Source organism: Rhinoraja longicauda, chromosome 20 (genome assembly GCF_053455715.1).
Source record: "Rhinoraja longicauda isolate Sanriku21f chromosome 20, sRhiLon1.1, whole genome shotgun sequence".
Taxonomy (NCBI): domain Eukaryota; kingdom Metazoa; phylum Chordata; class Chondrichthyes; order Rajiformes; family Arhynchobatidae; genus Rhinoraja; species Rhinoraja longicauda.
In genome coordinates, this window is record NC_135972.1 from 10,909,759 (window position 1) to 10,937,360 (window position 27,602).

Sequence of the window (27,602 nt, forward strand, 5' to 3'; positions counted from 1 at the left end):
AGTTTGCTGCCAAATTTTGGCAATGCCTTTGTGGTATGATTTTACCAAATGGAACTTCTTGTTATCCCCAGGAGATGACTAATTGCATTGACACAACAGAATCAATGTGCTCTGATATCAGGTGAATCAATATGCTTCGATATAGGTCGACCCGGGTTTGATCCTGACTTCGGGAGCTGTCTGTGCGGCATTTGTATGTTCTCGCCGTGACCGCATGGGTTTTCTACGGGTGCTCCGGTTTCCTCCCACATTCCAAAGACGTACAGATTTGTAGGTTAATTGACTTCGGTAAAATATTAAAAATTGGCTTTAGTGTGTACGATTGTGCTAGTGTTCGGGGTTATCGCTGGTCGGCACGGTCTCGGTGGGCTAAAGGGCCTGTTTCCTCGATGTATCTCTAAACTAAACTGAATAAAACCTACGAACAACTAGAGAGCAGCCCTGAGCTACTATCTACTTCATTGGAGACCCTTGGACTAACTTTGATCGGATTTTACTGGACTTTATCTTGCACGAAATGTTAATCACGTTATTCTCTTTATCATGTATCTGTACAACTCAATGTACAGATAATGTACATACATATAATGCCTCAACTGTAATCATGTTTTGTCTTTCCACCAACTGGTTCGCACGCAACAAAGGCTCTTCACTGTACCTCGAAACACGTGACAACAAACTAAACTCAACCTCAAAATCAACACGGCTGTGGTGCTAAAGATAAGTGGCTGAGACCTAATTACATCCCTACCCAAGATATCCCAGTATAGGTAAAGCATCTGTATCTACCTAACTATGTTGACATTTGGCAGCTATGTCCTGTTCAGAAACTGCTGATCAAATTGAATACTACAACCACCGCATCAATAGCAAAGTGTGATAAGGATTGAAAATTGCTCTGAGCAGTGAAATTAATGAAATAACTCAATAAAACTCATTATCCAGATCAGCAAAGATAAACGAGCAGAAAATAAATACTGCTTTCCCCCAAATAAGTCATTACATTGGGGTCTGCATCTCCAAAGAAAAGGAAGATGTGTTTTTAATGTAATGCAAAAGTCATCAGGGTTGATACTTGTTTCCAATTGCCACACAAAATCTTTCCTTATACATATCCAAAATATTATTCCCCTTTCCTGAACGATTTCTTGAGAGAAGCCTGATTAGAAAATATTTTGGATACTTTAGCTATATCCATGTTCTCGGTGGTGTAGGAGCTGTCAACTCAAAATCAAAATCCACCTGTCTGTGGTGCTGAAGATAATTACATCCCTACCCAAGATATCCCAGTACAGGTAAAGCACCTGTATCTGCCTAACTATGTTGACATTTGACAGCTATGTCCTGTTCAGAAACTTCTAATCAAATTCAATACCGCATCAATCGATTTTCAATCAATAGCAAAGTGTGATAAGGATTGAAGTAAAGATCGCTCTGAGCTCCAAGGTTTTGGCTGCATATTTTGTCCCTTCTGGAAAGAAAAGTAAATCATTGGTCAAAGGTGGCATTTTCAAACTATAAGGAAAAGCCATTTTCCATTGCCTGTTTATATTTTATCAACACTTGGTTCTCGCATTGAATTCTGTAATGAGGAAGCATAGTTTAATGGAAAAGAAAAATCATCTTAAAGCCATGGCCAAGAAACGTAAAGATTGATCACTTGGAATGGTTGGGATGGAAACTTTGGGCTTGGTGAGTTATTTGGTTACGGTGCAATTGATGATTTTTATGTTAATAAATGAAAATGCATCAAACAATCTCTCCTGTTTTTATTTCACGAACTAAACAATATGATTTTAAACTCCCAGGCTGACAATAATTCTTTGCTTGCTACTGAAATAATCATCATTTTTAATTGCACAAAATTGTTTAATATATCCCAATGCAACCGAATGTCAAATTAAAACTTCAGTGTAACATTTCATCTATGGAAGCTGACTAATTGAGTCAAGTATTGTAAATTTTGCCTGAGGTTTGGAGATGACATTTATTGATTACATATTTTTGGGGAATATTGGTTTATTTGGTTAAGATGCAATTGATGATTTTTATGTTGATACATGAAGATCTCTCTTTTTTAGAACTGAGATAAGGAAAAACATTTTCAGTCAGAGAGTTGTGAATCTGTGGAATTCTCTGCCTCAGAAGGCAGTGGAGGCCAATTCTCTGAATGCATTCAAGAGGGGGCTAGATAGAGCTCTTAAGGATAGCAGAGTCAGGGGGTATGGGGAGAAGGCAGGAACGGGGTACTGATTGAGAATGATCAGCCATGATCACATTGAATGGCGGTGCTGGCTCGAAAGGCCGAATGGCCTCCTCCTGCACCTATTGTCTATTGTCTATTGTCTCTTGCTTTTATTTCATGAACTAAACAATATGATTTTCAACTTTTAGCCATTGCCTAGAATCAGTTCCCTCTTTGAAAACAACTGAGATTTTTAAAAAGTTGGTGCCAATTTTAATTTTATTAAAACAGCAACGGTGGATCTGCCTTTCAAAATGCCCTCCTTTTCATTGAAGTCAATGGTGACAGAGGAAACCATTCTTTAACAGGTTCTTTGTGAACAAACATTTGCTCAATAGCCTTATGGGTATCATTGTCAAATTTTGTTCCCATTAAGAACCTTAGGCCATCTTATTATGCTGAAATAATCATATACAGGTCCACCACCGATTTTACAGTAACTGGTGGTCCGGCACATCTTTTAATCTGGACAAAATTACAAGAGCGCACTTGAAATCCCCCCGGAAGTCCCCCCGAAATTGTGCCGCCTGGGCCGATCTCAACCTCATCGGGACTTCTGCGGCCAGTCAGAAGGTTGAATTCGCCCCCTGTGGCCGGGGCTCTGGAACTCCAGCCTGGCCGGAACCGGCGGATCGGTTCCCATAGCCAACTTCCACGGCCGATCGGCGGGTCGAATCTGCCCCCCCCCCGCGACCGGGGCTCTGGAACTCCAGCCTGGCCGGAGCCCGCAAATCCGTTCCGATAGTATAGCCGGCTTCCAAGGCTGACTTTGCGGGCCGGTATCTCGGCCCCTCGGCAGCTTGGGCGCCCCATTCCAGTAACGTTCGACTCCTCTTGGGAGGCCGTGACACCTCTTAGTCCGGCAAAACAGATAATCCAAAAGGGCTCTGGAACCAAGGATGCCGGAAAATCAGTGGTGGCTTGCAGTTGTTTTTGGCTCTGTATTTGAGGTTCTATCCTGAGATCTAATTTTTCTACTTGGAAATATCTAATTGGAAGTCTCGGCCTTGAAATTTCTGAGTGTTTCCAGCAACCCTTGTTTAAGTGCCCAGATTTCATTCCCTGGGATTGATCGCAGCAAGTTCAGTGGGGCTGACTCTGTGAATCCCACTCTCTGTCCAACACTGATCATGGCCAACAGTCTCAGCAAGGCTCCCAGCTGTGCCCTTGGAGTGAAGTTGTGCCGAAAATCATAAGGGGTAAAAGGCAACAAAGTTTTTCATTGTATTTTAGTACATGTGGCAATAATAAACAAATGCCAATACCAATGCCAGTTCTTTGTGACTCAGAAGCAACAGTTCAAAGTTGTTAAACTCACATCATGCTAGTCCAATTGAGATCAGCTTACCTGCAAGAATTTTTGCTATGGCTAGTTTGATTCTAGTTTGATTCTTGGGAGATTGAATGTAAGGAGAGAGTATACAGTTAATGGCAAGACCCTTCACAACATTGAGGTGTGGAAGGATCTTCAAATCCAAGTTCATAGCTCACTAGAGGTGGCAGCACAAGTAGATAGGGTGGCAAAAGTTGGATAGACTTATTTTTCTGTGGAACGCTGGAGGTTGAGGGGAGACTTGATAGATTTATATAAAATTATGAGAGATATCGATAGGGAAGACAGTCAGATCCTTTTTCCAAGGGTGGCAGTGTCCAACACTAGAAAGCATAGCTATAAGGTGAGGGGGGAATGTTTAATGGAGATGAACAGGGCAAGTTATTTTGCATAGGTGGAGGCCTGGAACGTGTTGCCAGGGGTGGTGGGAGAGGCAGATAAAATAGTGGCATTTAAGAGGCTTTTGGATAGGCATATGCAAGTGCAGGGAATGGAGGGATATGGATTATGTGCAGGCAGACGAGATCAGTTCTGCCAGGCATCATATTCGGCACAAACATTGTGGGCCAAGGAGCCTATTCCTGCGCTGTACTGCACTGTTCTATGTTCGCAGCCTCATTTAACCAGCAAGTAAGAGAACTGCTATATATCTTTTGATGGCAATTTTTTTTTTTTACATTTCTATTAACAAATGACTTGGAAAAGAAAGCCACCCAAATAATGGTGGATTAAGGCAATATTTGAAGGCATTCTGGAGCAAACTTTGCAAGTGGTGATGGAGTTGCTGGACAGTGGAGCGGTGTCAGTCTGAAGAAGGGTCTCGACCCGAAACGTAGTTCAGTCTGAAGAAGGGTCTCGACCCGAAACGTCACCCATTCCTTCTCTCCTGAGATGCTGCCAGACCTGCTGAGTTACTCCAGCATTTTGTGAATAAATACCTTCAATTTGTACCAGCATCTGCAGTTATTTTCTTACACTACATGGAGTTGCTGGGGGCACTTGATAAGATATTGCTGCAATGCACACCCAAATCCTTGAAGTTACTAGAGATAGAGTTTAGACAGTAAAGTCGCTGCTCAGGGGACAAATATAAGAGGAGTAGGTGGTGAATCTGGAATTCATTGCCACAGACAGATGTGGAGGCCAAGTCAATGACATTTTTAAGGTGGGGATTGACAGATTATTGATTAGTACGGGTGTCAGAGGTTATGGGGAGAAAGCAGGAGAATGGGGTTGAGAGGGAAAGACGGATCAGCCATGATTGAATGGCGGAATAGACGGTGGGCCAAATGGGCTAATTCTTCTCCTATAACTTAAGAACATGAACTTATTATTTATATCAGTTAACTAGGAACGAATCATACGTCATTTAGATTGTGATCTTTTGTTGCTTCCCATTCAAGATTGCATAGGAGTATATATCATAATAAAATCTACTCCTTGTGCGTGTGAATCTGCTCTGCCCACTCCCCATTGCCTCCATGTACTTTGACAGCTTAGTGTCAAAAGTGGCATCTCATTGCCATCCGTGGGATTTGACAACACATTAAAAATATTGCCACACTTGCCTACAAATACAAACTGACATTTCAGTTCAAGTAATTTTAGCGTGTGAAAATATTCTGAAGTATTCAGTTGAGACTGTGCTGTACCATAACAAGTTTTAAAAGAAAATCTCTTTAACAATAGCATCCCAATGTAACTGGACCAAGGGGTCCAGAAATGAGATTGTAAAGAGGGATGGCTCCTCCATAGGAAAAGGAATTTGCTCCAGTGAAATGTGAAGACCGTATATTAGACTGTGATTCTAATGGGAACACTGTCTGTATGGAGTTAGCACGTTCTCCCTGTGACCGCGTGGGTTTTCTCCGGGTGTTCCAGGTTTCCTCCCTAATTCCAAAGACTTGCAGGTTTGTAGTTTAATTAGTTTCTGTAAATTGTCCTTCGTGTGTGTAGGATAGAACTAGTATACAGGTGATCACAGGTCGGCGTGGACTCAGTAGGCCGAATGGCCTGTTTCCACACTGTCCTCTAAACTAAACTAAACTGGTCATTGTGGTATTTCTCCTCAAATCTATATGTAGGATTTACAAATATTCAGGTTATACTTGTAAAGAAACAATCCCAAAAAGTGTGAAAAGCAGCATTCAGCAATAAAGGCAGAGATGTATACAATGATGAGTCTGAAGAAAGGTCCCAAGCCAGAACGTCAGTTGTCCATGCTCTCCAGAGATGCTGCCTGACGGGGGCTTTGATCGCCGGCTGCGGGGGTTTCGATTGCCCCGACTGTGGATGGTTCAACTGCCCCGACCGCGGGAGAATAAAGAGGGACGAAGATTAGACTTTCTTGTCTTCCATCACAGTGAGGAATGTGGGGAATCCGCTGTGGTGGATGTTTCTGTTAACTTTTATGTAGTTGTGTGTCTTGTTGTGTTTTTTGTTTGGCTGTATGGTAAATCGAATATCACTGTACTTTAATTGGTACACGTGACAATATAAGACCTTTGAGCCTTAAATGGCCTTCCCCTTATACTTAAACTGTGACCCCTGGTTTTGGACTCCCCCAACATCAGGAACATGTTTTCTGCATCTAGCCTGTCCAATCCCTTAAGAATTAGATATGTTTCTATAAGATCCCCTCTCATCCTTCTAAATTCCAGTAAATATAAGCCCAGTCGATCCATTCTTTAATATGAGCCCATTCAATCCATTCTTTGCCCACATACAGGGCAAACCAGGCACTTTAGCCCACCGAGTCCACACCAACCAACGATCCCCGTAGACAAGCATTATCCTAACACACTATGTAACAATTTTCAATTTTACCAAGTCAATTAGCCTACAAACCTGTACGTCTTTGGAGTGTGGGAGGAAACCAGAACACCCGGAGTAAACCCATGCAGGTCACGGGGAGAACGTACAAACTCAGTACAGACAGCACCTGTCGTCAGGATCGAACCCGGGTCTCTGGCGCTGTAAGGCAGCCACTCTACCGCTGCGCCACCATGCTACCCCTAGAAATTTCCTTGCAGAAAAATTACAGCTGAGTAAAATGTGGTGACTCGTATGACTTGTAGCAGCCAAACAAGGTGATGACTGAATCAATGATCATGTAAGAAAATAACTGCAGATGCTGGTACAAATCGAAGGTATTTATTCACAAAATGCTGGAGTAACTCAGCAGGTTAGACAGCATCTCAGGAGAGAAGGAATGGGTGACGTTTCGGGTCAAGACCCCTCTTCAGTCTGATCATGATGAGTTTTAATGGAGAAAGCTTCTTAAACAGTTAAATATTGAAAATTACACTATGCAATGGAAATGTCCTTTTAAATCAATAGGAGCAATTCTTATTTTCTAAAAAATAAACATGTAAAGACACAAGGTTAATAAAAGAGAAAAAGTAGCTGGTGTATCGGCCCTTGCACCTGCACTGAGCGATCTTCTGTCTCAATGCTTCTCCGCCATACTTCAATTGGCCTGGGTTCTTTTAGCTTTCAAAAAGTTTGGAATCACAACCGTGACCATACGCAGCAATGAAAGTGAGTCAGGATGGAACCTGGAACTCTGGCACTATGCGGCAGCAGCTTCACCGGTTGTCCAATTGTGCAGCCCGCTTTCTGTCCCATTCTCATCACTTTCACAAAGTTTTTAACCGATCGTCAAGTGGGTGCTACATTTTAGACAGCGTGTGCCTTTACAATTTATATTGTAGTCCGATCTAGCAATTGTTACAAAAGTTTGAGTTTTAAAAATGTGTAAAATATTTGTCAATCCCCAGAGGGTTTTCACTCAGAGGGTGGTTGGTATACAAGCTGCCAGAGGAGATAGCTGAGATAGGTACCATAACAGCTTTTAAAGGGCACTTGGACAGATACATGGATATGAAAGGTTTTGAGGAAGATGGGTCAAATGTGGTCAAATGGGGACTAGCTTAGATGGGGCATCTTGGTTGTCCTGGACAAGTTAGGCCTACGAGCCTATTTCCTTGCTCTATGACTGCCACCAGGAATTGGACAGTAACTAGTGGTGCCACCAGGTGGAGCTGATGCAAACTATATCAATGGGAGGATTCAGAGGGTTGATATTTTGTCCATCTAAGCCTCTGCAGCTCGTTCCCTCAGACCATGATTGCTTTACACTTACATATTCAGAACTCCATCACACACATGTATCTAAGTGCTTATGTATAGTGATGCTTGTACTGAACTGTATACAAAAATGAATGTCACTGTACCTCGGTACATGTGACAGAGTACCATACCATACGATGGTATCTTCTGGAAATATATTACGCTCACAGGTCATCAATGTGCATTTTCCTCATTTAAGGTTGCATCTATTTGTTTCACTATCATGACATTATCTTGGATGCCACAACACCTGTTATTAACACTAGGCATCCCACCATCAGAATCCTTCTCCATAAGGCAGCTTTCCAGCTTCATTTAACCCAGCTTCAAATCCTCCTTCATGTTTCAATGTCCTCCATCAGCCACACTATAGACTGACCTCTCTGACCAAAGTATTGCAACAGTTCATAGTTTGCAACAAATCACAGAAGAATGAGAAGTGATCTCATTGCAATGTACAAAATGGCGCAGATCAACAGATGAGGTTTAGAGCGTGGGTTTCATTGCTTTACCTTTTGGTAATGATACCAGGGAGCAAAAACGTTTTGATTGAAAGATACAGCATGGAAACAGATTCACCAATTTAGTGAAATTGTAAATTGTCCCTAGTGTGTGTAGGAAAATGTTAATGTGCAGGGATCGCTGGTTGATGTGGACTCAGTGAGTCAAAGAGCCTGCTTCCACGCTATATCTCTAAATTTAAAAAACGAAACTACATTTTTATTGTGGTCATTTTTTTTCATCTGAAACTAAAGCATGCTAAACCATGCTGAAGTGTGATTAGCAAGAGCAATCACAGGATGTACTTTGGCATTCTCAGGTGAATTGATCAATCTGGATTTGCAATCTGTTCTCCTTAACAAATGCTATGGCTCCAATCAGATATGATGGCAGAGTTCAGCATCTTAAAGATAGACACAAAATGCTGGAGTAACTCAGCGGGTCAGGCAGCATCTCAGGAGAAAAGGAATAGGTGACGTTTTGGGTCGAGACCCATCTTCAGACTGAGAGTCAGGGGAGAGGGAAACTATAGGTATGAAAAGGTTCAGAACAAAGCAGAGCAGGCACCAATGTCTCAAGGAATGTGGAGCCCACAATGGTCCTTTGTTGGCTGTGGAAGAGGTGATAATGAAGGGATACACACAGTGAAACTAGCAAGACGACTAGATTTGGGGGAGGGATCCATTGTTGGTTGTGAAAGAGACGATAATGAAGGGATTCAAACAGTGACCCTGCATCGTAACCCAGGTCATAGAGTCAAAGAGAGATACAGTGTGGAAGCAGGCCCTTCGGCCCAACTTGCTCACACCGGCCAACATGTTCCAGCTACACTAGTCTCACCTGTCCGCGTTTGGCCCGTATCCAAACTTGTCCTATCCATGTACCTGTCTAACTGTTTCTTAAATGTTGGGATAGTCCCTGCCTCAACTACCTCCTCTGGCAGCTTGTTCCATACACCCACCACCCTTTCCCCCTTCACCTTAAACCTATGTCCTCTGGCCCTCTATTCACCTACTCTGGGCAAGAGACTCTGTGCATCTACCCGATCTATTCCTCTCATGATTCCGATCCATTCCTTTCAGGTTACCTGGTTGTGCTGAAAATAAAGCTATTTTGTCAACATTGCAACTTGCTTTTGGTTCCTTAAAACTGCACAAGGGTTAAAATATAAGTTCATGGAGATAATTTTCTGCTTCAGCACAAATTCAGTTGGTCTCCAGACTGCTTGCTCGAGAGAGGAGCCAATTCGTTTAGTTCAAAGACAGCCAGATTATCTTCCTGTTGGTAAATGTTTATAATTCAAAATTCATTTCATTTTCATTCCTACAGCTTGATATTTTTGTCAATGTATTTTTTCTCAGCCTGGGCTTTTCAAATCAGAAGATTTCACATGGAATCTCCACATACTGCAACCTTTTAGTTTAGTTTAGAGATAGAGGGAGGAAACAGGCCCTTCGGCCCACCAAGTCTACGTCGACCAGCGATCACCCCGCACACTAGCGCTATCCCACTCACTAGGAACAATTTACAATCTTTACCAAAGCCAAATAACCTACAACCTGCACCTCTTTGGAGTGTGGGAGGAAACCGGAGCACCCTGGGAAACCCCACGTGGTCATGGGGAGAACGTACAAACTCCGTATAGACAACACTCATAATCAGGATCAAACCCGGGTGTCTGGCACTGTAAGGCAACAACTCTACCGCTGCACCTCCCTCTGCCCCTAAACTCCTGAGAGGTATAATCCATAGTTAGTAATATGGAGATTACACTGCCTTTAGCATTAAAATTACACATAATTCATTGCTACCATTCACGGCCATGAACACTTCTACATCCTTAATCGGACATCTCTCTGCTACCATTTAAAATCATAAGCCACACTTCACTTGTCTCTTGTTCATTTACATTCCCTAATCTCTTCTTATTCCTCTTCACACTGCACTTGTTCTAAAACACAGTTTCAAGTCTCACACATTTGGATCTTTAACCTTCTGCTTCTCCAGCCTCTGATCCTTCAATTACAAGGATAGTTTTGCTGCTGAACCAAATGTCCTCTTCCACTGCTGATGGTGTCTTCCGCAGTTAGTCAAAATGGTGGAAGCTCAACTACTTTATGAAGTATCCAAGTGCTTTGACAGCTAAAAATAGCGTTCCCTCCACCACTACTGAGGTCAGTGCCGCAATAACTTTCTCATGATACTCAAGGATCTGTAATGTCCAGAAAATAGTCATGGAAATGTCGTCTATCCATCCCTTCCACAGATGCTGCCTGACCTGCTGAGTTCCTCCAGCACTTTGTGTTTTGCTCAGGTTTTGCTCAAGTTTCCAATCTCTGCAGTTCCTTGTGTCTCTCTCAGTGATTGCCAAGCTCTGGTGTCATACACTCGACTGAGCTCAATAGAATGCACATGTATAACGTGCAGTTTCTTGTCAAAGAACATATTTAAATTTATTTTTCTAGCCCATTGAATGTGTTTGCTCTTCTCACTGAGTTCTTGCTGAGGTGTAGTCCCATGGCCTGTCTTTGGCACCATGGCATTTGCTTAATTACCCATTTTTCCTTTGTACGAGTAGGCAGTTAATGGGTGCAGTATTTCACTAGGCAAGGAATGACTGCCAAGTCTTTTTTTTCTCATCCAATATACACATAGGCATTCATCCAGCAAAGTCCATTGGAATCAGTGAAAAACAGGCAGGGACATGAACAAATCTGGAGTCGTTTATCTTTAGCCTTTCTTCACCAGGCAATCTCTCGCGCTCTGGCTAGATCAAATTACTCAGCACAGATAAAGACCTGGGGCAAACATAGCTCAGCTGTTAAGTTCACATCCATTAGACTGGCCTTGTGTTTAGTTTACAATTTCTGGTGGCTAGTTAGTTAAATAAGAAAATGGGGTTTATCAACCCAGGCGTCTAACCCATTACAGCCACTGTCTTTAACTCACCTTAACCTTTATTCAGGGTCTCCCACCACTTCTACAACCATACTTCACTGCATGTCTTCTCTGAGAATATGCTACTAAGTACATTAGTGCATGGTTCCTGCTGACAATGGGCTACCAAAGACAACTGCACCTTCTGCCACTTGCCTAAGTTCTAGGATTTTCATCCCCCGACCTTGTCACCTACCTGTCTGACTCTTAAGGTCCTCCTTAGACTACACACACACCATCCCCACCTTCATCAGTCTGAAGAAAGGTCTCGACCAGAAACGTCACCCATTCCTTCTCTCCTGAGATGCTGCCTGACCCGCTGAGTTACTCCAGCATTTTGTGTCTACCTTCAATTTGAACCAGCATCTGCAGTTATTTTCCTACACATCCCCACCTTCATTGTGCTTTAGTGCACCTTTTAGTGCACCATACATCCATGCAGCCGGACACAAACTACACTTCAACCTTTTCCTTCTTAACCTCATTCTTGAATATTCAGATATCTCTCCGTGCCTGAAGGAAATTATGTTAGGTTGATGTTTAGCTTTTTTGGTTTGCAGGAATAGAAAATGAGTCGATTCTTTTTAAGGTTTCCAGTTTAGCCAGCCTTGCTCTTCCATCTCCAGTTTCACTTTTATTTGAAAGGGTAGCTTAGGGCGTCTTTGAGACGGTACACAATTTTGGGTACAAGGATGCAACAAAGATGTGGAGAAGGATAATGGTGCATTCAAGCCCTGATTTTCAAAGGCTCCACAGAGGGGCACTGCTGCACTGTGGATGATCAAGTTGGATAAGGAAACCTGCACATTGTGAGCAAAGACACAAAGCATTCCATAGCAAAGTGGTTTATGTAAGTTTAAGATTGCAGAGGGTGCAAACTGGGAGCCGAGAGGCTGACCTGAAAATCATTGGAATAGTCGAGCTTGAGGTAACAAAATTAGGGTTACCAGCTGCAGATAACCTGTGCCAGAGGGGGAATAAGGCAATGTTATGACATTGAAAGCCTTTGGAGAGGATATGTGTTCAGATGCTTAGCACAGGGGCAAATATCAGGATCAAGGCTACAAACATCGGAATCAGCGTCAGAGTCCAGGGAGAAATCTGGAGTTTGTGACAGTGATCTAAGAAAAGGACTTGGCTTCCCAATATTTTGTCAGCTTTCATGCGTGTAATATCAATAATTCAATGATGATCCAATGATACTTTATTGTCACATGTACCAAGGTACAGTGAGATTCTTTGTTTTGCATACAACAGTAAAATCATACAGCAGACCTCAGCTAGACAGTACACAACGAGTCTCCACATTACTGTACGCAGCGGTAGAGTTGGTGCCTTACAGCACCAAAGACCTGGGTTTGAATCCTGACCACGGGTGCTGTAGGACGGAGTTTGCACGTTCTCCTTATGATTGCTTGGGTTTTTCCCGCATGCATCAGCTTCCTCCCACACTCCACAAACGTGCAGGTTTGTAGATTAATTGACTTTGGTAAAAATTGCAAATTGTCCCTAGTATGTAGGATGGTGCTAGTATATGGGGATCGCTGGTCATATCATATCATATCATATATATACAGCCGGAAACAGGCCTTTTCGGCCCTCCAAGTCCGTGCCGCCCAGTGATCCCCGTACACTAACACTATCCTACACCCACTAGGGACAATTTTTACATTTTACCCGCCAATTAACCTACATACCTGTACGTCTTTGGAGTCAGTGCGGACTCGGTAGGCCAAAGGGCCTATTTCTGCGCTGTATCTCTAAACCAAACTAAAATGAACTCTCTAGCTTTAACAAAGGCATTCATTTTCTCCTGAAACTGTTACACACCATTTTCATCATCCCTTAGGTCCAAACAGATTTTATTTCTTCACAAAGGTGCATTAATTCTTCTGGAGCTTGACATTATTCCCATGAAGTTTCCTGAATGTCTTCTCAATTATTCAGATATTTTACTCCTCGTTGCCGTTGCAATTACAAACGTCGTCCTCGTTCCATAGGCACTGTTGAATTTATTTTAGCAACTTGTTAATTATGACCTGATCTCCTTCATACCATAAGGCAACATGGTAAATATATAAAGCTCTTACTGACAGTTCATTGTCAGATACTGTTGGTTCTATTTTTCCACATTTAATTATGTATAAGCATTGGACAGATCCAACTTGATGAAGTCTTTGACCCCTGGCTGCTCAGCACATATATCCTGTGACAAGAACAATAGATTTTGTTCATCGTTCACAGCTCTGCTGTGAGTTATTCTGTAATCCTCACAAAGCTGTACAATTTTGTCTGCTTCAAGGATTCTAAAGCACACTCATTTCTATGTAGTTTTGACCAACACTCCATGGAGTTCATGTTTGTTTAACTCTTCCTCCGCTAGATTGCCTTGTTGTCAGGCTTAATGCGTATTGTGTCCCTTAATTCATGCATATGAGTCTTTCACTAGCTCTGCACACCTGCTGTAGAAACATTCGTGGACAATATTGTGAAGCTCAAGCACTTAATACATTCTTCCGATCTATCTTTATCCTTTGAGTCAATCTTTTCCCAATATTGTCAGTCTGTTTGCATAGTCAGGTTCAATGACGTTTGGACTCTTATGCGAAACTGCACCTCACATTTGCCTTGGGGCTTTCAATGGCATTTAGGAGTATGTCTTCAAACTTGCATCTTTTTCCCCAATGATGTGATTTTATTTAAATTTCATATTTTTAACTGGATGTAAATTCCATTGCTGTCAGGGTGAGATTTAATCTCTGTTCCTGAATTGTCCGTCCAGGTGTCAATCACTTGTCCACCCAACACATCCTTAAAAATATTACATCCTCATTGACTTGGGCGGGCCTTTAACCCATCAATAATGGAGCATAGCATCCAGGAAGTCACTGAGAACCAGGTCATAAAGTCATAGGGTCATCTAGTCATACAGTGTGGAAACAGGACCTTCAGCCCAACTTGCCCACACTGACCAACATGTCCCATCTACACTAGTCCCACTTGCCAGCGTTTAGAGGCCCAGATCCCTCTAAATCTATCCTATCCATGTACCTGTCTAATAGCTTCTTAAATGTCCCTGCCGAAACCACCCCTTCCTTCTATACACCTTAAACCTATGCCCTCTGGTTCTTGATTCTCCTACTCTGGGCAAGAGACTCTGTGGGTCTACCTGATCTACTCCTTGGTCTTTGTGTCAAGAATGTATGGAAACCAGTGAAAACAACAGAGTACAGTAGTATCTCATGCAACATTGCCCATGGCCAGTCAAACAACTCCTGCTCAGTGTCAGAACCCCACATAAGGCTCATCATTCGTCTCAGAACCAGTGGAAGTGTATCATTTTTGATGCTGAGAGACAGTCTCAAGATTCCAGCGTCAGACCTTTTGTGTTACTTTGCCTTCTGTATGTTGTCACCTTGATGATGCCTTCGACCATTGACTTTGGTGTACTAGCTAAATATCGGAACATTTTATTAAATGTTTCATTAAGTCAAAGTTCTGAAGACAGTACATTTTAGCTGAAAACCACATGCAATCTGGTCTTGCGATCCCACAAATAAATGGATTAATAGCTAGGAATGGTCTGTGTGATCTCCTTCACCTGTCCTGCTTAACCAAGTGAGAGACATTTTTCAGTTGTCTTCTTTAGGTTCTCCCAGTATTTTCTCAGTAGTTCATTTGCTTGTACTGGGGAAAGTAGGAACAAAGTATCCAGCTATAAATTCCAGGCTGCATTATAGCTTGAAAGACCACCTTATCTTTGTGTGCATATCATCTTTGCACGTTAATGCGTCGTTCAATGCCAAACTGGAACAAAGAAGAAATGGTTCTGCATCACTCTGAAGCACAGAAGCAGTTGTCAGATATTCAGAGGCTGTGTGGAAACTTTGCTCTGTGGATTGATGAAGGCACCTCTCCAAATTTAACGTTCAATACTCTTACCGCTTTGATCCAAAGGAAACATGGTTCAAATAGAAATCAGTGACAAAATTAACATCAAAGCCAAAGTAAGCATTATTTATTCAAGTGTATGATGCAAATGTTATTTTGACTCAATTTTACACGAATCATGTTCAGATGAATGTTGAGAAGTTAACTGTAGACAAAAATAAATGTACAGCTTTATCCAGTTTTGTATGGGGAATACATCTTCATTAATCCAGCTTTCCTGATAATATGAAGAAAAGCACATATGAGTTCAAGGATGTGTCTGGTGGTCATTGTTTTCAGTGATTAACAAACAGGTCTTAAGGCTCCAAGTTATATGGAGTGGGTTTAACCTGAGTTAACAAGAGACTTTCCTCTTGGCTGCTCGTGACCTGAATGTCCCATTCCTGTTACTGAATGAGATCAATAAATTCACATCTTCATGTGTTGTGCGCTTTCGCCAGGTGTAATATATTTGTCAATAAAATGATGGCCTGAATTTTGCTGAGTTTGGCCTACTATCTGCCCAGTGTTACCTCGTACCTAACCTATTCAATCTGGATTAATGTCCAGGAGTCAAACATTGGGTTTCCTGTCTTTTAATGCTGACAAGGCATTTAAATATTTATGACCATCCCTATATTTAAAAAATGGAGATCTGCTGCTGGACTCCATGGGCATCCTAGCGACAGACTGCTTTGAAACACGTGCCACCAACTAATAGTGAATATGTTTGGGAGTTCCATGTTCGTGCAAGGAAGTTCTGGACTTGCTGACATTTACTGTAATGACCAGGCTAATAATTCTAACATTGCTATGTTATAGCCTTGGTGCAGCTGTCAGAGCTGCCTGACTTCAATCCTGACCTCCAGGTGCTGTCTATGTTTGCATGTTCTTTCCCTGATTGCATGGTTTACCTTCAAATGGTCTAATATTCTACTATATCCCAAAAACATTCGGGCATGTAGATTAAATGGTCAGGCAGCATCTCTGGAGAAAAGGAATATGTGACGTTTCAGGTCGTAACCCTTCTTCAGACTGATAAATTGGGAAAGCCAGAACAAAACAGGGCTGGCAATGGATGATCTCAGGAAGGGTGGTGTCCATAATGGCCCATTGTTGGCTGGGGAAGATGTGCTAACAGAGATACAAGGATCCTTGCACTTGGACACCTATTCCTTTTCTCCAGAGATGTTGCCTGACCCGCTGAGTTACTCCAGCATTTTGTGTCTATCTTCTGTATAAACCAGCATCTGCAGTTCCTTTGCATAGATTAAATGATCGCTGTACATTGGCCCTCGCATACGTGATTGGTAGAATCAAGAGGAATCGATGGGAAGATGGGAAGAATAAAATTGGAACAAGATAATTTTACTGCAAATGATGCTTGATATTCATGATGGACGTTGGCAGAGGAGCCTGTGCCTGTGCTGTGTGGTTCTATAACAAAATTCATTATTCTTCTGCAGTTGTATAGGCCCTGGTAAGACCACATCTGGAGTATTGTGTACAGTTTTGACTCCTAATTTGAGGAAGGACATCCTTATAATTGAGGCAGTGCAGTGTAGGTTCAGGAGATTGATCCCTGGGATGGCGGGATTGTCATATGAGGAAAGATTGAAAAGACTAGGCTTGTATTCACGGGAGTTTAGAAGGATGAGAGGGGATCTTATAGAAACATATAAAATTATAAAAGGACTGGACAAGCTAGATACAGGAAAAATGTTCCCAATGTTGGGCGAGTCCAGAACCAGGGACCACAGTCTTAGAATAAAGGGGAGGCCATTTATAACTGAGGTGAGAAGGAACTTTTTCACCCAGAGAGTTGTGAATTTGAGGAATTCTCTGCCACAGAGAGCAGGGGAAGCCAAACACTGGATGGATTTAAGAGAGAGTTAGATAGAGCTCTAGGGGCTAGTGGAATCAAGGGATATGGAGAGAAGGCAGGCACGGGTTATTGATTGTGGACGATCAGCCATGATCACAATGAATGGCGGTGCTGGCTCGGAGGGCCGAATGGCCTCCTCCTGCACCTACTTTCCATGTTTCTATTAAAAATTTGCTTTTTTCTAAATTTTTAAAGTGTCAACACTCACGATAAGTGCAGAGTTGGCATTTTGATTGCCACTTGAACTTCTGCATCCGTGAACATACATTGCACAAAACTAATTTTATCTAGTATTAGACCAAGTGGACCCGTTGGGCCCAAACCACTCCTGCATTGGTGCAGCACCCTCTCCTCACCCACTCCCTCCTCCCCCACTCCTCTCCACCCCCCACGCCCCCCCCATGCCCCCCTCCCCCCCACACGCCCCCCTCCCCCCCATGCAGTGGCCATCTTATGTAAGTACCAGATCAACGGAGCCACAACTGCGCATGCGCGGTTTTTAAAACTTTAAAATGTGAATAACTTTTAAAATGTTACACCGATTTCAATTAAACTTCTTTGATAGGACCACGGGACGACGGTGAGTATGGTGGGCCTAAAAATGTCGTGCTGTCATGTACTGTTTTGACTGTATTTCAGGAACAAGCGAACAAATTACAGTTTTAGTATATAGATGTCAACCATCAAGTTTGTAAAATACTGCTAATAAACTTTTCAAGTCATTAAAATAAGGCAACATGATAGCTTAATAGCTCCTGTCTCATCTTCTATTTTCACTGGGACAGTAAAGTAATAATTAGGAATAAAAATTATGGACACAACTTTGCTCTCCATGATAAGTGAGCGTTGAAAGCAATTATATTATCTCCCAAGAATTTCATTGCCTGTATTTTATAACATTATTTTGGGATGTGAATATCACTGCCTAGACCAGTTGCTCAGCCTTAATTGCCGTATGGGTTGCAGTGGTAGGCCTTCTTCTTGAATCACTACTGTGGACGTGGTAAAGGTACTCCTATTGCATATATACACTTTAACTCCCCTTCCCATTCCCATACTGACCATTGTCAGAGGCCAAACGCAAATTGGATGGACAGCACCATTTATTTTGCTAGGGCAGCTTACAACCCAATGATGTGATTTTGATTTCACTAACATCAAGTATCCCTTGCATTCCCTCTGTCTCCGTCCCTTCCCCACCCCAGTCGGCCTATTAGTTTCACTGTCATCCTGCTTAGTTTCACTGTTTTTATCCACTCGTTATCACCTTCTCCACAGCCAACAATGGAGCAATTGTGGGCTCCACCTATCCTTGATCATCTGGCTGGCTTTGATTTGTTCTTTGCGTACCTTTCATTCATTTGTAGACACAAAATGCTGGAGTAACTCAGCGGGACAGGCAGCATCTCTGGAGAGAAGGAATGGGTGACGTTTCGGGTCAAGACCCTACTTCAGACTCGAACGCCTTTTATTAATATACCTTTTCATCTCTCTCGTTTCCCTCTGCCCTGACTGTCAGTCTGAAGGCTCTCGACCTGAAATGTCACCTGGTCCCTTTCTCCAGAGATGCTGCCTGACCCGCTGAGTTACTCCAGCACTTTGTGTCTGTCAGGGAGAGGTTCCAGGATTTTTGAGAGCATCCAAGAAGCACAACTTGGAAATGATGGTGTTCCATTGGAGTCTGGGACACTATTACTTGTAATGATGGAAGGTGTCCTTAAAGATCCCGTCTCATCCTTCTAAATTCCAGTGAATACAAGCCCAGTCGACCCATTTTCTGTCAAACACGCTTAGTTTCTGGTCTATTTTGGCATATATAACCGATAAATGGTATTTTAAAATCGAGGTTTGCATAATCTTGTCACTTTGCCATTAATTTTGATGTTCTCTCTTCAATAATGTTAGCAATGTAAGGCATGAGTTTTGATGCTTACCTAAACCTTCAGAAATACATTTATCAATGGTCAAATTACACATGTTCTCAAAGGGAAACAACTGACAATGTCAGGGGTTATGGGGTAATGCAGGAGAATGGGGTGAGGAGAGATAGAACAGCCATGATTGAATGGCAGAGCAGACTTGATGGACGGAATGGCCTAATTCTGCTCCTATCACTTATGAGCTTATGACCTTATAACAAGAAATTGGCAAGTTTCAGTGACAAATGTACAATTTCCCTTATTACAGATACTAAAGTTGGGTAGAGCATCAAAATATTTAGGATTTCATTTCTGAATCTCAGATAATAATGGCAAAAAATTCAACTTCAAATGGGTAATTTAGATGTTACTCATGTTTGATTTATAGAACAAGACTTCTGTACTTGCAGAAGGGTGGGCAGAGGGAGGGGATGGGGTGAGGGGAGTGGGATGAGGGAGGGGGTAGAGGGGCGGGTAAGGTGAAGGAGGGGATGCAGTGGATGTGAAGGCAGGGGAGGGGGTGGAGTGAGGGAGAGAGTGGGGTGAGGAAGAGGTGGGGTTAATGCCCCCGACCACTAGATTAACGGCTACATCATGCGTGATTTAAAGTACAAGACTTATGTACTTACGCCTCGGCTTTGAACACTGCCAGGTGGATTTTATTTTCTTTGGCACCTGATGGCTCCTTTACAAAATCCTTCACTCCAAGAGTTTTGAAAGCTGAAATTATTCATAGCATAGAGTTAGTGCTGACCATCAAAGTTTAACAGTGCAAATCAGATACACTGGAAATGACAACCATACCTTCCGTATACTGAATCAAAGTGATCTGTCCTGTTTTAGTCGTATCCAAAATACCAAACACAGCATCCAAATTTGACTCATCAAACAAACAAGGATAATTTTTTTTAATCGTTTTGGCAACCTTCAATTGCTCCAGTTGTTCAATTAAAAACTCCAAAGGTTTAGCTGCAAATATAAAATCATATTAACTAAACAGTAAGAAATGCAGTTTAATCAACAATGTTATCCCATTTCCTCAAATTGATAAAAATAAATAAAAATATAAAAAAGTATTTATGAGAACTAGATCACAAACTTAATAGAAAAGAGAGAGTATATGTTAAAATACTCTAATGGGGGTGGCTCATTTCTGCCTTCCCACTCAATCACTGAGAACAATGACGCCAGTCAAAATTCATCTGATAAGGTTAATTTTCTTTTCTCTGAGCCTAGTAACCATATAACCATATAACAACTACAGCATGGAAACAGGCCTGTCCGACCCTACCAGTCCACGCCGACCATTCTCCCTGACCTAGTCTCCTCTACCTGCACTCAGACCATAACCCTCTAATCCCCTCCTATCCATATACCTATCCAATTTACTCTTAAATAATAAAATCGAGCCAGCCTCCACCACTTCCACCGGAAGCCCATTCCATACAGCCACCACCCTCTGAGTAAAGAAGTTACCCCTCATGTTACCCCTAAACTTTTGTCCCTCAATTCTGAAGCTATGTCCCCTTGTTGGAATCTTCCCCACTCTCAAAGGGAAAAGCCTACCCACGTCAACTCTGTCCGTCCCTCTCAAAATTTAAAAAACCTCTATCAAGTCCCCCCTCAACCTTCTACGCTCCAAAGAATAAAGACCCAACCTGTTAAACCTCTCTCTGTAGCCTAAGTGCTGAAACCCAGGCAACATTCTAGTAAATCTCCTCTGTACCCTCTCCATTTTGTCGACATCCTTCCTATAATTTGGCGACCAGAACTGCACACCATACTCCAGATTCGGCCTCACCAATGCCCTGTACAATTTTAACATTACATCCCAACTTCTATACTCGATGCTCTGATTTATAAAGACAAGCATACCAAATGCCTTCTTCACCACCCTATCCACATGAGATTCCACCTTCAGGGAACAATGCACAGTTATTCCCAGATCCCTCTGTTCCACTGCATTCCTCAATTCCCTACCATTTACCCTGTACGTCCTATTTTGATTTGTCCTACCAAAATGCAGCACCTCACACTTATCAGCATTAAACTCCATCTGCCATCTTCCAGCCCACCCTTCCCTGGTAACCTCTTCAAAAAATTCAAGAAGATTAGTCAAACATGACCTTCCAGGCACAAATCCATGTTGACTGTTTCTAATCAGGCCTTGTTTATCCAAATAATTATATATATTGTCCCTAAGTATCTTTTCCATTAATTTTCCCACCACAGACGTCAAACTAACAGGTCTATAATTGCTAGGTTTACTTTTAGTACCTTTTTTAAACAAAGGCACAACATGCGCAATGCGCCAATCTTCCGGCACCTTCCCCGTTTCTAATGACGTTTGAAATATTTCCGTCATAGCCCCTGCTATTTCTGCACTAACTTCCCTCAATGTCCTAGGGAATATCCTATCAGGACCTGGAGACTTATCCACTTTTATATTTTTCAAAAGTGTCCGTACCTCCTCTTCTTTAATCCTCATAATTTCCATCACTACTCTACTTGTTTCGCTTACCTCACATAATTCAATATCCTTCTCCTCGGTGAATACCGAAGAAAAGAAATTGTTTAATATCTCCCCCATTTCTTCCGGCTCAGCACATAGCTGTCCACTCTGACTCTCTAATGGACCAATTTTGTTTTAGTACATTTTGTTTTAAAATGTAATCTATTTGCTTTATTCATCTTTTGATAGCATTTCCCATATTTTTCTTCACTGTGAGAAACTGCAAAAGACTCAACCTGTTTGTAGCAGCTGATTTTTGCCCATCGATTGTGGAGGTGGGTCTAAGATCCTCCTGTTTATCTGCAGTGCTGAGTGCAGCCTGTCAACGTGATTGCTTTGGCAGCCTGCATGTCTTTCATGTTAAGTGTTGTCTGCAAACCAGGAACCCTGAACAAGCAGGTGTGTCCCGCCATAAACTGGAAGCACGAAGTGGATGAGGAAGGAGTGTACTGGATTTGCGGGGAGGGGATAGGGTTGTAGTGGGTGTGAGGGGGTGGGGTGCAGTGGGTTTGAGGAGCGGGTCGAGCTACATAGGAGGAAGGGAGGAGGTGAGTGTGCGGTGAGGGGTGCAGCTTTGGGGAGGGTGGAGGGGGAGGTGGAGGGGGAGGGGGAGGGGGAGGGAGAGAGGTGGGGGGGAGGGAGAGAGGTGGGGGGGAGGGAGAGAGGTGGGGGGGAGGGAGAGAGGGAGGGGGGAAGGAGGAGGGAGGGAGAGAGGTGGGGGGGGAGGGAGAGTGGGGGTGGGAGGGAGAGAGGGGGGGAGGGAGAGGGGGGGGAGGGAGATGGGGGAGGGAGATGGGGGGGGAGGGAGAGGGGGAGGGAGAGGGGGAGAGGGAGGGAGAGAGGGGGGGAGGGAGAGAGGGGGGGAGGGAGAGAGGGGGGGAGGGAGGGAGAGAGGGAGGGAGAGAGGGGGGGAGGGAGAGAGGGGGGGAGGGAGAGAGGAGGGGGAGGGGGAGGGAGAGAGGGTGGGAGGGAGAGGGAGAGAGGGGGGGAGAGAGAGGGGGAGAGAGAGGGGGGGAGAGAGATGAGGGGGGGAGAGGGGGGGGGAGAGAGATGGGAGGGGGGGAGAGAGATGGGAGGGGGGGAGAGAGATGGGAGGGGGGAGAGAAATGGGGGGAGGGAGAGAGGGGGGGGAGGGAGAGAGGGGGGGAGAGAGGGGAGGGAGAGGGGGGGAGGGAGAGGGGGGGAGGGAGGGAGGGGGAGGGAGAGAGGGGGAGGGAGAGAGGGGGGAGGGAGAGAGGGGGGGGGAGAGGGGGGAGAGGGGGGAGAGGGAAGGGAGAGGGGTGGGGGGGAGAGGGTGGGGGTGCTGATCTGGTTATTGTCGGCCCCTCAGCCTCTGGCCCGCCCACCCACCCCGGGTGCCGGGACGTACCGGGCCGGTGGTAGAGCAACATGCTGGTGAGGCTGTCGATGAGCTCCAGTATCTGATGCTCCGCCAGGTATTCCAGCGCCTCCTGCTCCTGGGGAGACGCCATGCCGCCGTCTCCAGGCAACGCGCCGGAAGCGGGGCGTAGGACTCAGTGACGCGACTTCCGCTGACTGCGGCGCCTCTCGCGGCCAATGGCGGGGAGCGGGAAACTCGGCTCTACCGCTCCACTGGGGGCGCTCGGCTCCACCGCTCCACTGGGGGCGCTCGGCTCCAGCGCTCCACTCGGGGGCGCTCGGCTCCTCGTTCCTCCGCTCCACTGGGGGCGCTCGGTTCGGCGGCTCCACTGGGGGACGCTCGGCTCCACTGGGGGCGCTCGGCTCCGTTCGGCTCATCGGGAGACTCGGCAGAGGCTGACGCCAGGCGCTCGCTGAACCCTGGATCAGAGCCGGCGGGCGACACCAGGTACTGAGTTAATTGTCGCCCGTGGCAAGTAGGTTCATGCCCGGGGCTGGTGGGTTAATACCCGTGGCAACTGGGTTAATGCTCGCGGCCACTGGGTTAATGCCCGCGGCTAGTGGGTTAATGCCCGCGGCTAGTAGGTTAATGCCCGCGGCTAGTGGGTTAATGCCCGCGGCTAGTAGGTTAATGCCCGCGGCTAGTGGGTTAATGCCCTGGCTAGTGGTTAATGCCCGCGGCTAGTGGGTTGATGCCCGCGGCTAGTGGGTTGATACTCGTGGCTAGTGGGTTAATGCCCGCGGCCACTGGGTTAATGTCCTGGCTAGTGGGTTAATGCCCGCGGCCACTGGGTTATTGCCCGCGGCTAGTGGGTTAATGTCCTGGCTAGTGGGTTAATGCCCGCGGCCACTGGGTTATTGCCCGCGGCTAGTGGGTTAATGCCCTGGCTAGTGGGTTAATGCCCTGGCTAGTGGGTTAATGCCCGCGGCCAGTGGGTTAATGCCCGCGGCCACTGGGTTAATGCCCGCGGTCACTGGGTTAATGCCCTGGCTAGTGGGTTAATGCCCGCAGCCACTGGGTTAATGCCCGCAGCCACTGGGTTAATGCCCTGGTTAGTGGGTTAATGCCCGCGGCCACTGGGTTAATGCCCTGGCTAGTGGGTTAATGCCCGCGGCCACTGGGTTAATGCCCTGGCTAGTGGGTTAATGCCCGCAGCCACTGGGTTAATGCCCTGGCTAGTGGGTTAATGCCCGCAGCCACTGGGTTAATGCCCGCAGCCACTGGGTTAATGCCCTGGCTAGTGGGTTAATGCCCGCAGCCACTGGGTTAATGCCCGCAGCCACTGGGTTAATGCCAGTCTGGTAGTAAAGACAACACAAAGTGCCGGAGTTACGCCGCGGAGGACATGCTCGGGTGACAAATGGTACCAAGGACATTTCCACCCCACGGCCTGCACTGGGATGTCAAATGTTGCAAATAATCAGAGGATTAAACCACAGCCGCCTGTCACTGCTTATTTGTGAGCAGTATTCACAATGCAAATGTCGCCTAAAGCATCACGTTTTAGGAAATATTGTAATTGCGCGTTTCCCCTCTACATCAAAATATTTATCATTGGTTTCAGACTTTTTCTTCATTAACACAAACCATTTCCTGGAAATATTTCAGGGAAAACAATTTAAGTTGTGAGCTGTGTTGGCAGGAACTGCAGATGCTGGTTTACACCAAAGATAGACACAAAACGCTGGACTAATTCAGCGGATCAGGCAGCATCTCTGGAGAAAAGGAGACCCTCGACCCGAAACGTTACCTATTCCTTTCCTCCTGAGATGCTGCCTGGTCATTCAGTTACTTCAGCATTTTGTGTCTATCTTCAATTTAAGCTGAGGTGGTGTGCGGAGTGCGCCATCCCGTGGCTTAATTTGAGGATGAAGGTTTCTCAGTTAGAAACATAGAAACATAGAAAATAGGTGCAGGAGTAGGCCATTCGGCCCTTCGAGCCTGCACCGCAATTCAATATGATCATGGCTGATCATCCAGCTCAGTAGCCTGTACCTGCCTTCTCTCCATACCCCCTCCTGATCCCTTTAGCAAAAAGGGCCATATCTAACTCAAAGGTCGGCGATGGCTGATGGAATAAACATTTACAGAAAAGGACTTTGGCACTTGATTTTAATAACAAGGCAGGCAGTGAGAAGGACAGAGTATTTAACAGATAACGGCTATTAACACGTATTTAACAAATCAGAAGAAAACAAGATTGTTTTTCATTCATTTATTCAGTTTGACACATACTAGAACTTTATTGTCATGGAGGAACAAGAAACTGCAGATGTTGGTTTATAAAAAAGACACATTGCTGGAGTAACTCAGTGGGTCAGGCAGCAGCTCTGGAGAACATGGATAGGTGACGTTTCAGGTTGTCACCCTTCTTCAAAATGAAGGGTCCCAACCCAAAATGTTGCCTATCCATGTTCTCCAGGGATGCTGCCTGACCCGTAGAGTTGCTCCAGAACTTTGTCTTTCTTTAGAGTCAAGGAGTTGTACAGCATAGAGAAAGCCCTTTGGTCCACAGTGTCTATGCTGACCATCATACCTATCTATACTTTTCCACTTGCCTGCATTAATTCCTCTATGCATTGTTCATTCAAGTATTTGGCAACTTACTCCTTAAATGTTATTGTTCCAACCCTACTACATCCTCTAGCAGCTCATTCCTGATACCAACTTGTCTTTGTGTAAAAAAAATTCTATTATGGATAAATAATTGTATTTCATATTATTTTCAGAATTATTTGTTAAAAGGCTCAAGTTATAATTTTTTTAATTCCGAGGTGAAAGACCATATAATTCAATAAAGTCTGACAAGAACGCTTCAATCAAAAATGGCAGCCTGACAATTCAGAAGCTGCAGCAGTGTGATTTATTTAATCATTCACAATATTGCTTTGATAAATAACAAGTGTAAAATGCAACTGAACAAACTAGTTGAAATGTCTTATTTTCAGGATGCTGATCGATTCTTGTGGTGATTCAGAAACACTATAGAAAATTAACAAACAAAATAAACTATAGATAGAAATAGGTCAAAATGCTGGAAATATAAACACTCTCCTGGGATTGAGTAGGAAATACAGAATCCTGGAATAGCCAACCTGTCAGCACTGTTGGACTACCTTCACCAGGACAAGAGGGGATTAGGAAAAGATGTTTCCACTGGTGGGAAAGTCTAGGACCAGAGGTCATAGCCTCAGAATTAAAGGGCGCTCTTTTAGAAAGGAGGTGAGGAGGAACTTCTTTAGTCAGAGGGTAGTTAATCTATGGAACTCATTGCTACAGAGGGCTGTGGAGGCCAAGGCAGTGGATATTTTTAAGGCAGAGATAGACAGATTCTTCATTAGAAAGGGTGTTATGGGGTGAAGGCAGGAAAATGGGATTAGGAGGCAGTGATCAGCCATGATTGAATGGCTGAGTGGACTTGATGGGCCGAATGGCCTAATTCTACTCCTAATACTTGTGACAAGGGGCGAATCCCTTTTGCTGTCTCAAAGGCCTGATAAAAATGAATGTCACATTCCACAGACATAGAAATTATGTAAAAGTAAACCTCTTGGAAAACTGGATAAACTGTTGAAATATACTCCACTGGATCTTACCTATTTACTGTGGGGAGGGGGGGAAGGGGAGTACAGTGCATATAGATACAACCCTGTGTTGGAACTAATTGCAAATGCTGGTTTACACCAAAGATAGACATATCATAGGCATAAAAAGCTGGAGTAACTCAGTGGGCCAGGCAGCATCTCTGGAGAAAAGGAATAGGTGATGTTTCAGGTTGAGACCCTTCTTCAGACTGAGAGTCAAGGGAAAGGGAAACAAGATATATAGACGGTGATGTTGAGAGATGACTGAAAGAAATGCAAAAAGGTAACGATGATAAAGGAAGCAGGTGATTGTAAGCCGTGGGCTGGGTGAAAACGAGTTACAGACAATGAGACTCCCTGTTTTCTTTTGTCACTTTTATTCCATAAAAAGCCTCATCTTTCAGCTCGGATAGCAAACAGCCACAACATTCACTTGTCTTGGCCTCTTTGCGCATTCCAATAATTCGATCTGAATTATTGGAAATTAAATCTGCAATTTATAATTGTGTTTGGTGAACGGTTTACAGTGAATAAAGTCAACATGTGAATCTTTTGTGTGCCTCTGTAAGTGGGCAGATTGCCACAGAGACACAATGTTGATGGATCGTTGCAGAACATGATTTCCATGACCTACATCATGCTTTGTGGCAATGATTTGGTTGGTAAAGCTACCTCGTTCAACCTCTCTGCAAGTTGCCAAGTGGAGTTCCTTTAAGGCTTCTCCCCAGTCTCTTGAAGCGTCTCCAACGGTATGTCAATCTTGAGTCCCAATGACAGTTTTACTGCCTTCATTCTCTTTAGTCTCCGGCTTTTGTTCAACGTTTGTATCGTCCTTTTTGAGAGCATCATTAATATTCACTAAACACACCATGTGTTGAAAGGTGTTTCTAATTAAATACTGTACCAGAAGGCTCAAGCATAAATCTAAAGTTTCCCAACCCTTCAGTGGATGGTGAGAACGTTTGATAAATATTGAAAGGGTGTCCTGGTAATTTATAACTATCATTAAATAAGCCCGTTCTTTATAAATTCCTTCATATTACAATGGCAAAAAAAAAAAGCAAACTTCACTCCTGATCACGATTAAATTGTCTCCAGACCACCTGTTGACTGCTATTCATCCGTGGACTTGCCCGTTTTGACTTTCCACAGCCCTTTTCCAAGTGCACAGGAAACTTGGATTTGATTTTAAAATGTAACCAACCGCTTGCACATGATCCATATCCCTTCACCCCCTGCATATT

At 44.0% G+C, this 27,602-nt stretch overlaps 1 protein-coding gene across 2 annotated transcripts; it reads right to left on the reverse strand.

Annotated features, from left to right (window-relative positions):
• Positions 1-14,749: 14,749 nt before the first annotated feature.
• On the reverse strand, positions 14,750-22,893 carry efcab10 (EF-hand calcium binding domain 10). 2 transcript variants are annotated; one of them, XM_078416518.1, is made up of 4 exons: positions 22,763-22,893; positions 19,686-19,850; positions 19,511-19,601; positions 14,750-14,954 (listed from the first exon to the last, which is right to left on the reverse strand). In XM_078416518.1, exons 1-4 carry the CDS (start codon positions 22,863-22,865, stop codon positions 14,882-14,884), a joined length of 432 nt encoding a protein of 143 aa, XP_078272644.1. In that variant the 5' UTR covers positions 22,866-22,893; the 3' UTR covers positions 14,750-14,881. The 2 variants fall into 2 exon arrangements, with proteins under 2 accessions (XP_078272644.1, XP_078272645.1); XM_078416519.1 differs by lacking the exon at positions 14,750-14,954 and adding an exon at positions 15,156-15,315.
• Between the last annotated feature and the right edge of the window lie 4,709 nt (positions 22,894-27,602).

Bases quoted from the DNA above. Each gene is read 5' to 3' on its own strand.
- efcab10 (XM_078416518.1), bottom strand. From the start codon at position 22,865: ATGGCGTCTCCCCAGGAGCAGGAGGCGCTGGAATACCTGGCGGAGCAT. The intron at 19,851-22,762 runs GTACGTCCCGGC...TTATATTTGCAG, and splicing joins GTTGCTCTACCACCGGCCCG to CTAAACCTTTGGAGTTTTTA. The intron at 19,602-19,685 runs GTATGGTTGTCA...GAATAATTTCAG, and splicing joins TTTGATTCAGTATACGGAAG to CTTTCAAAACTCTTGGAGTG.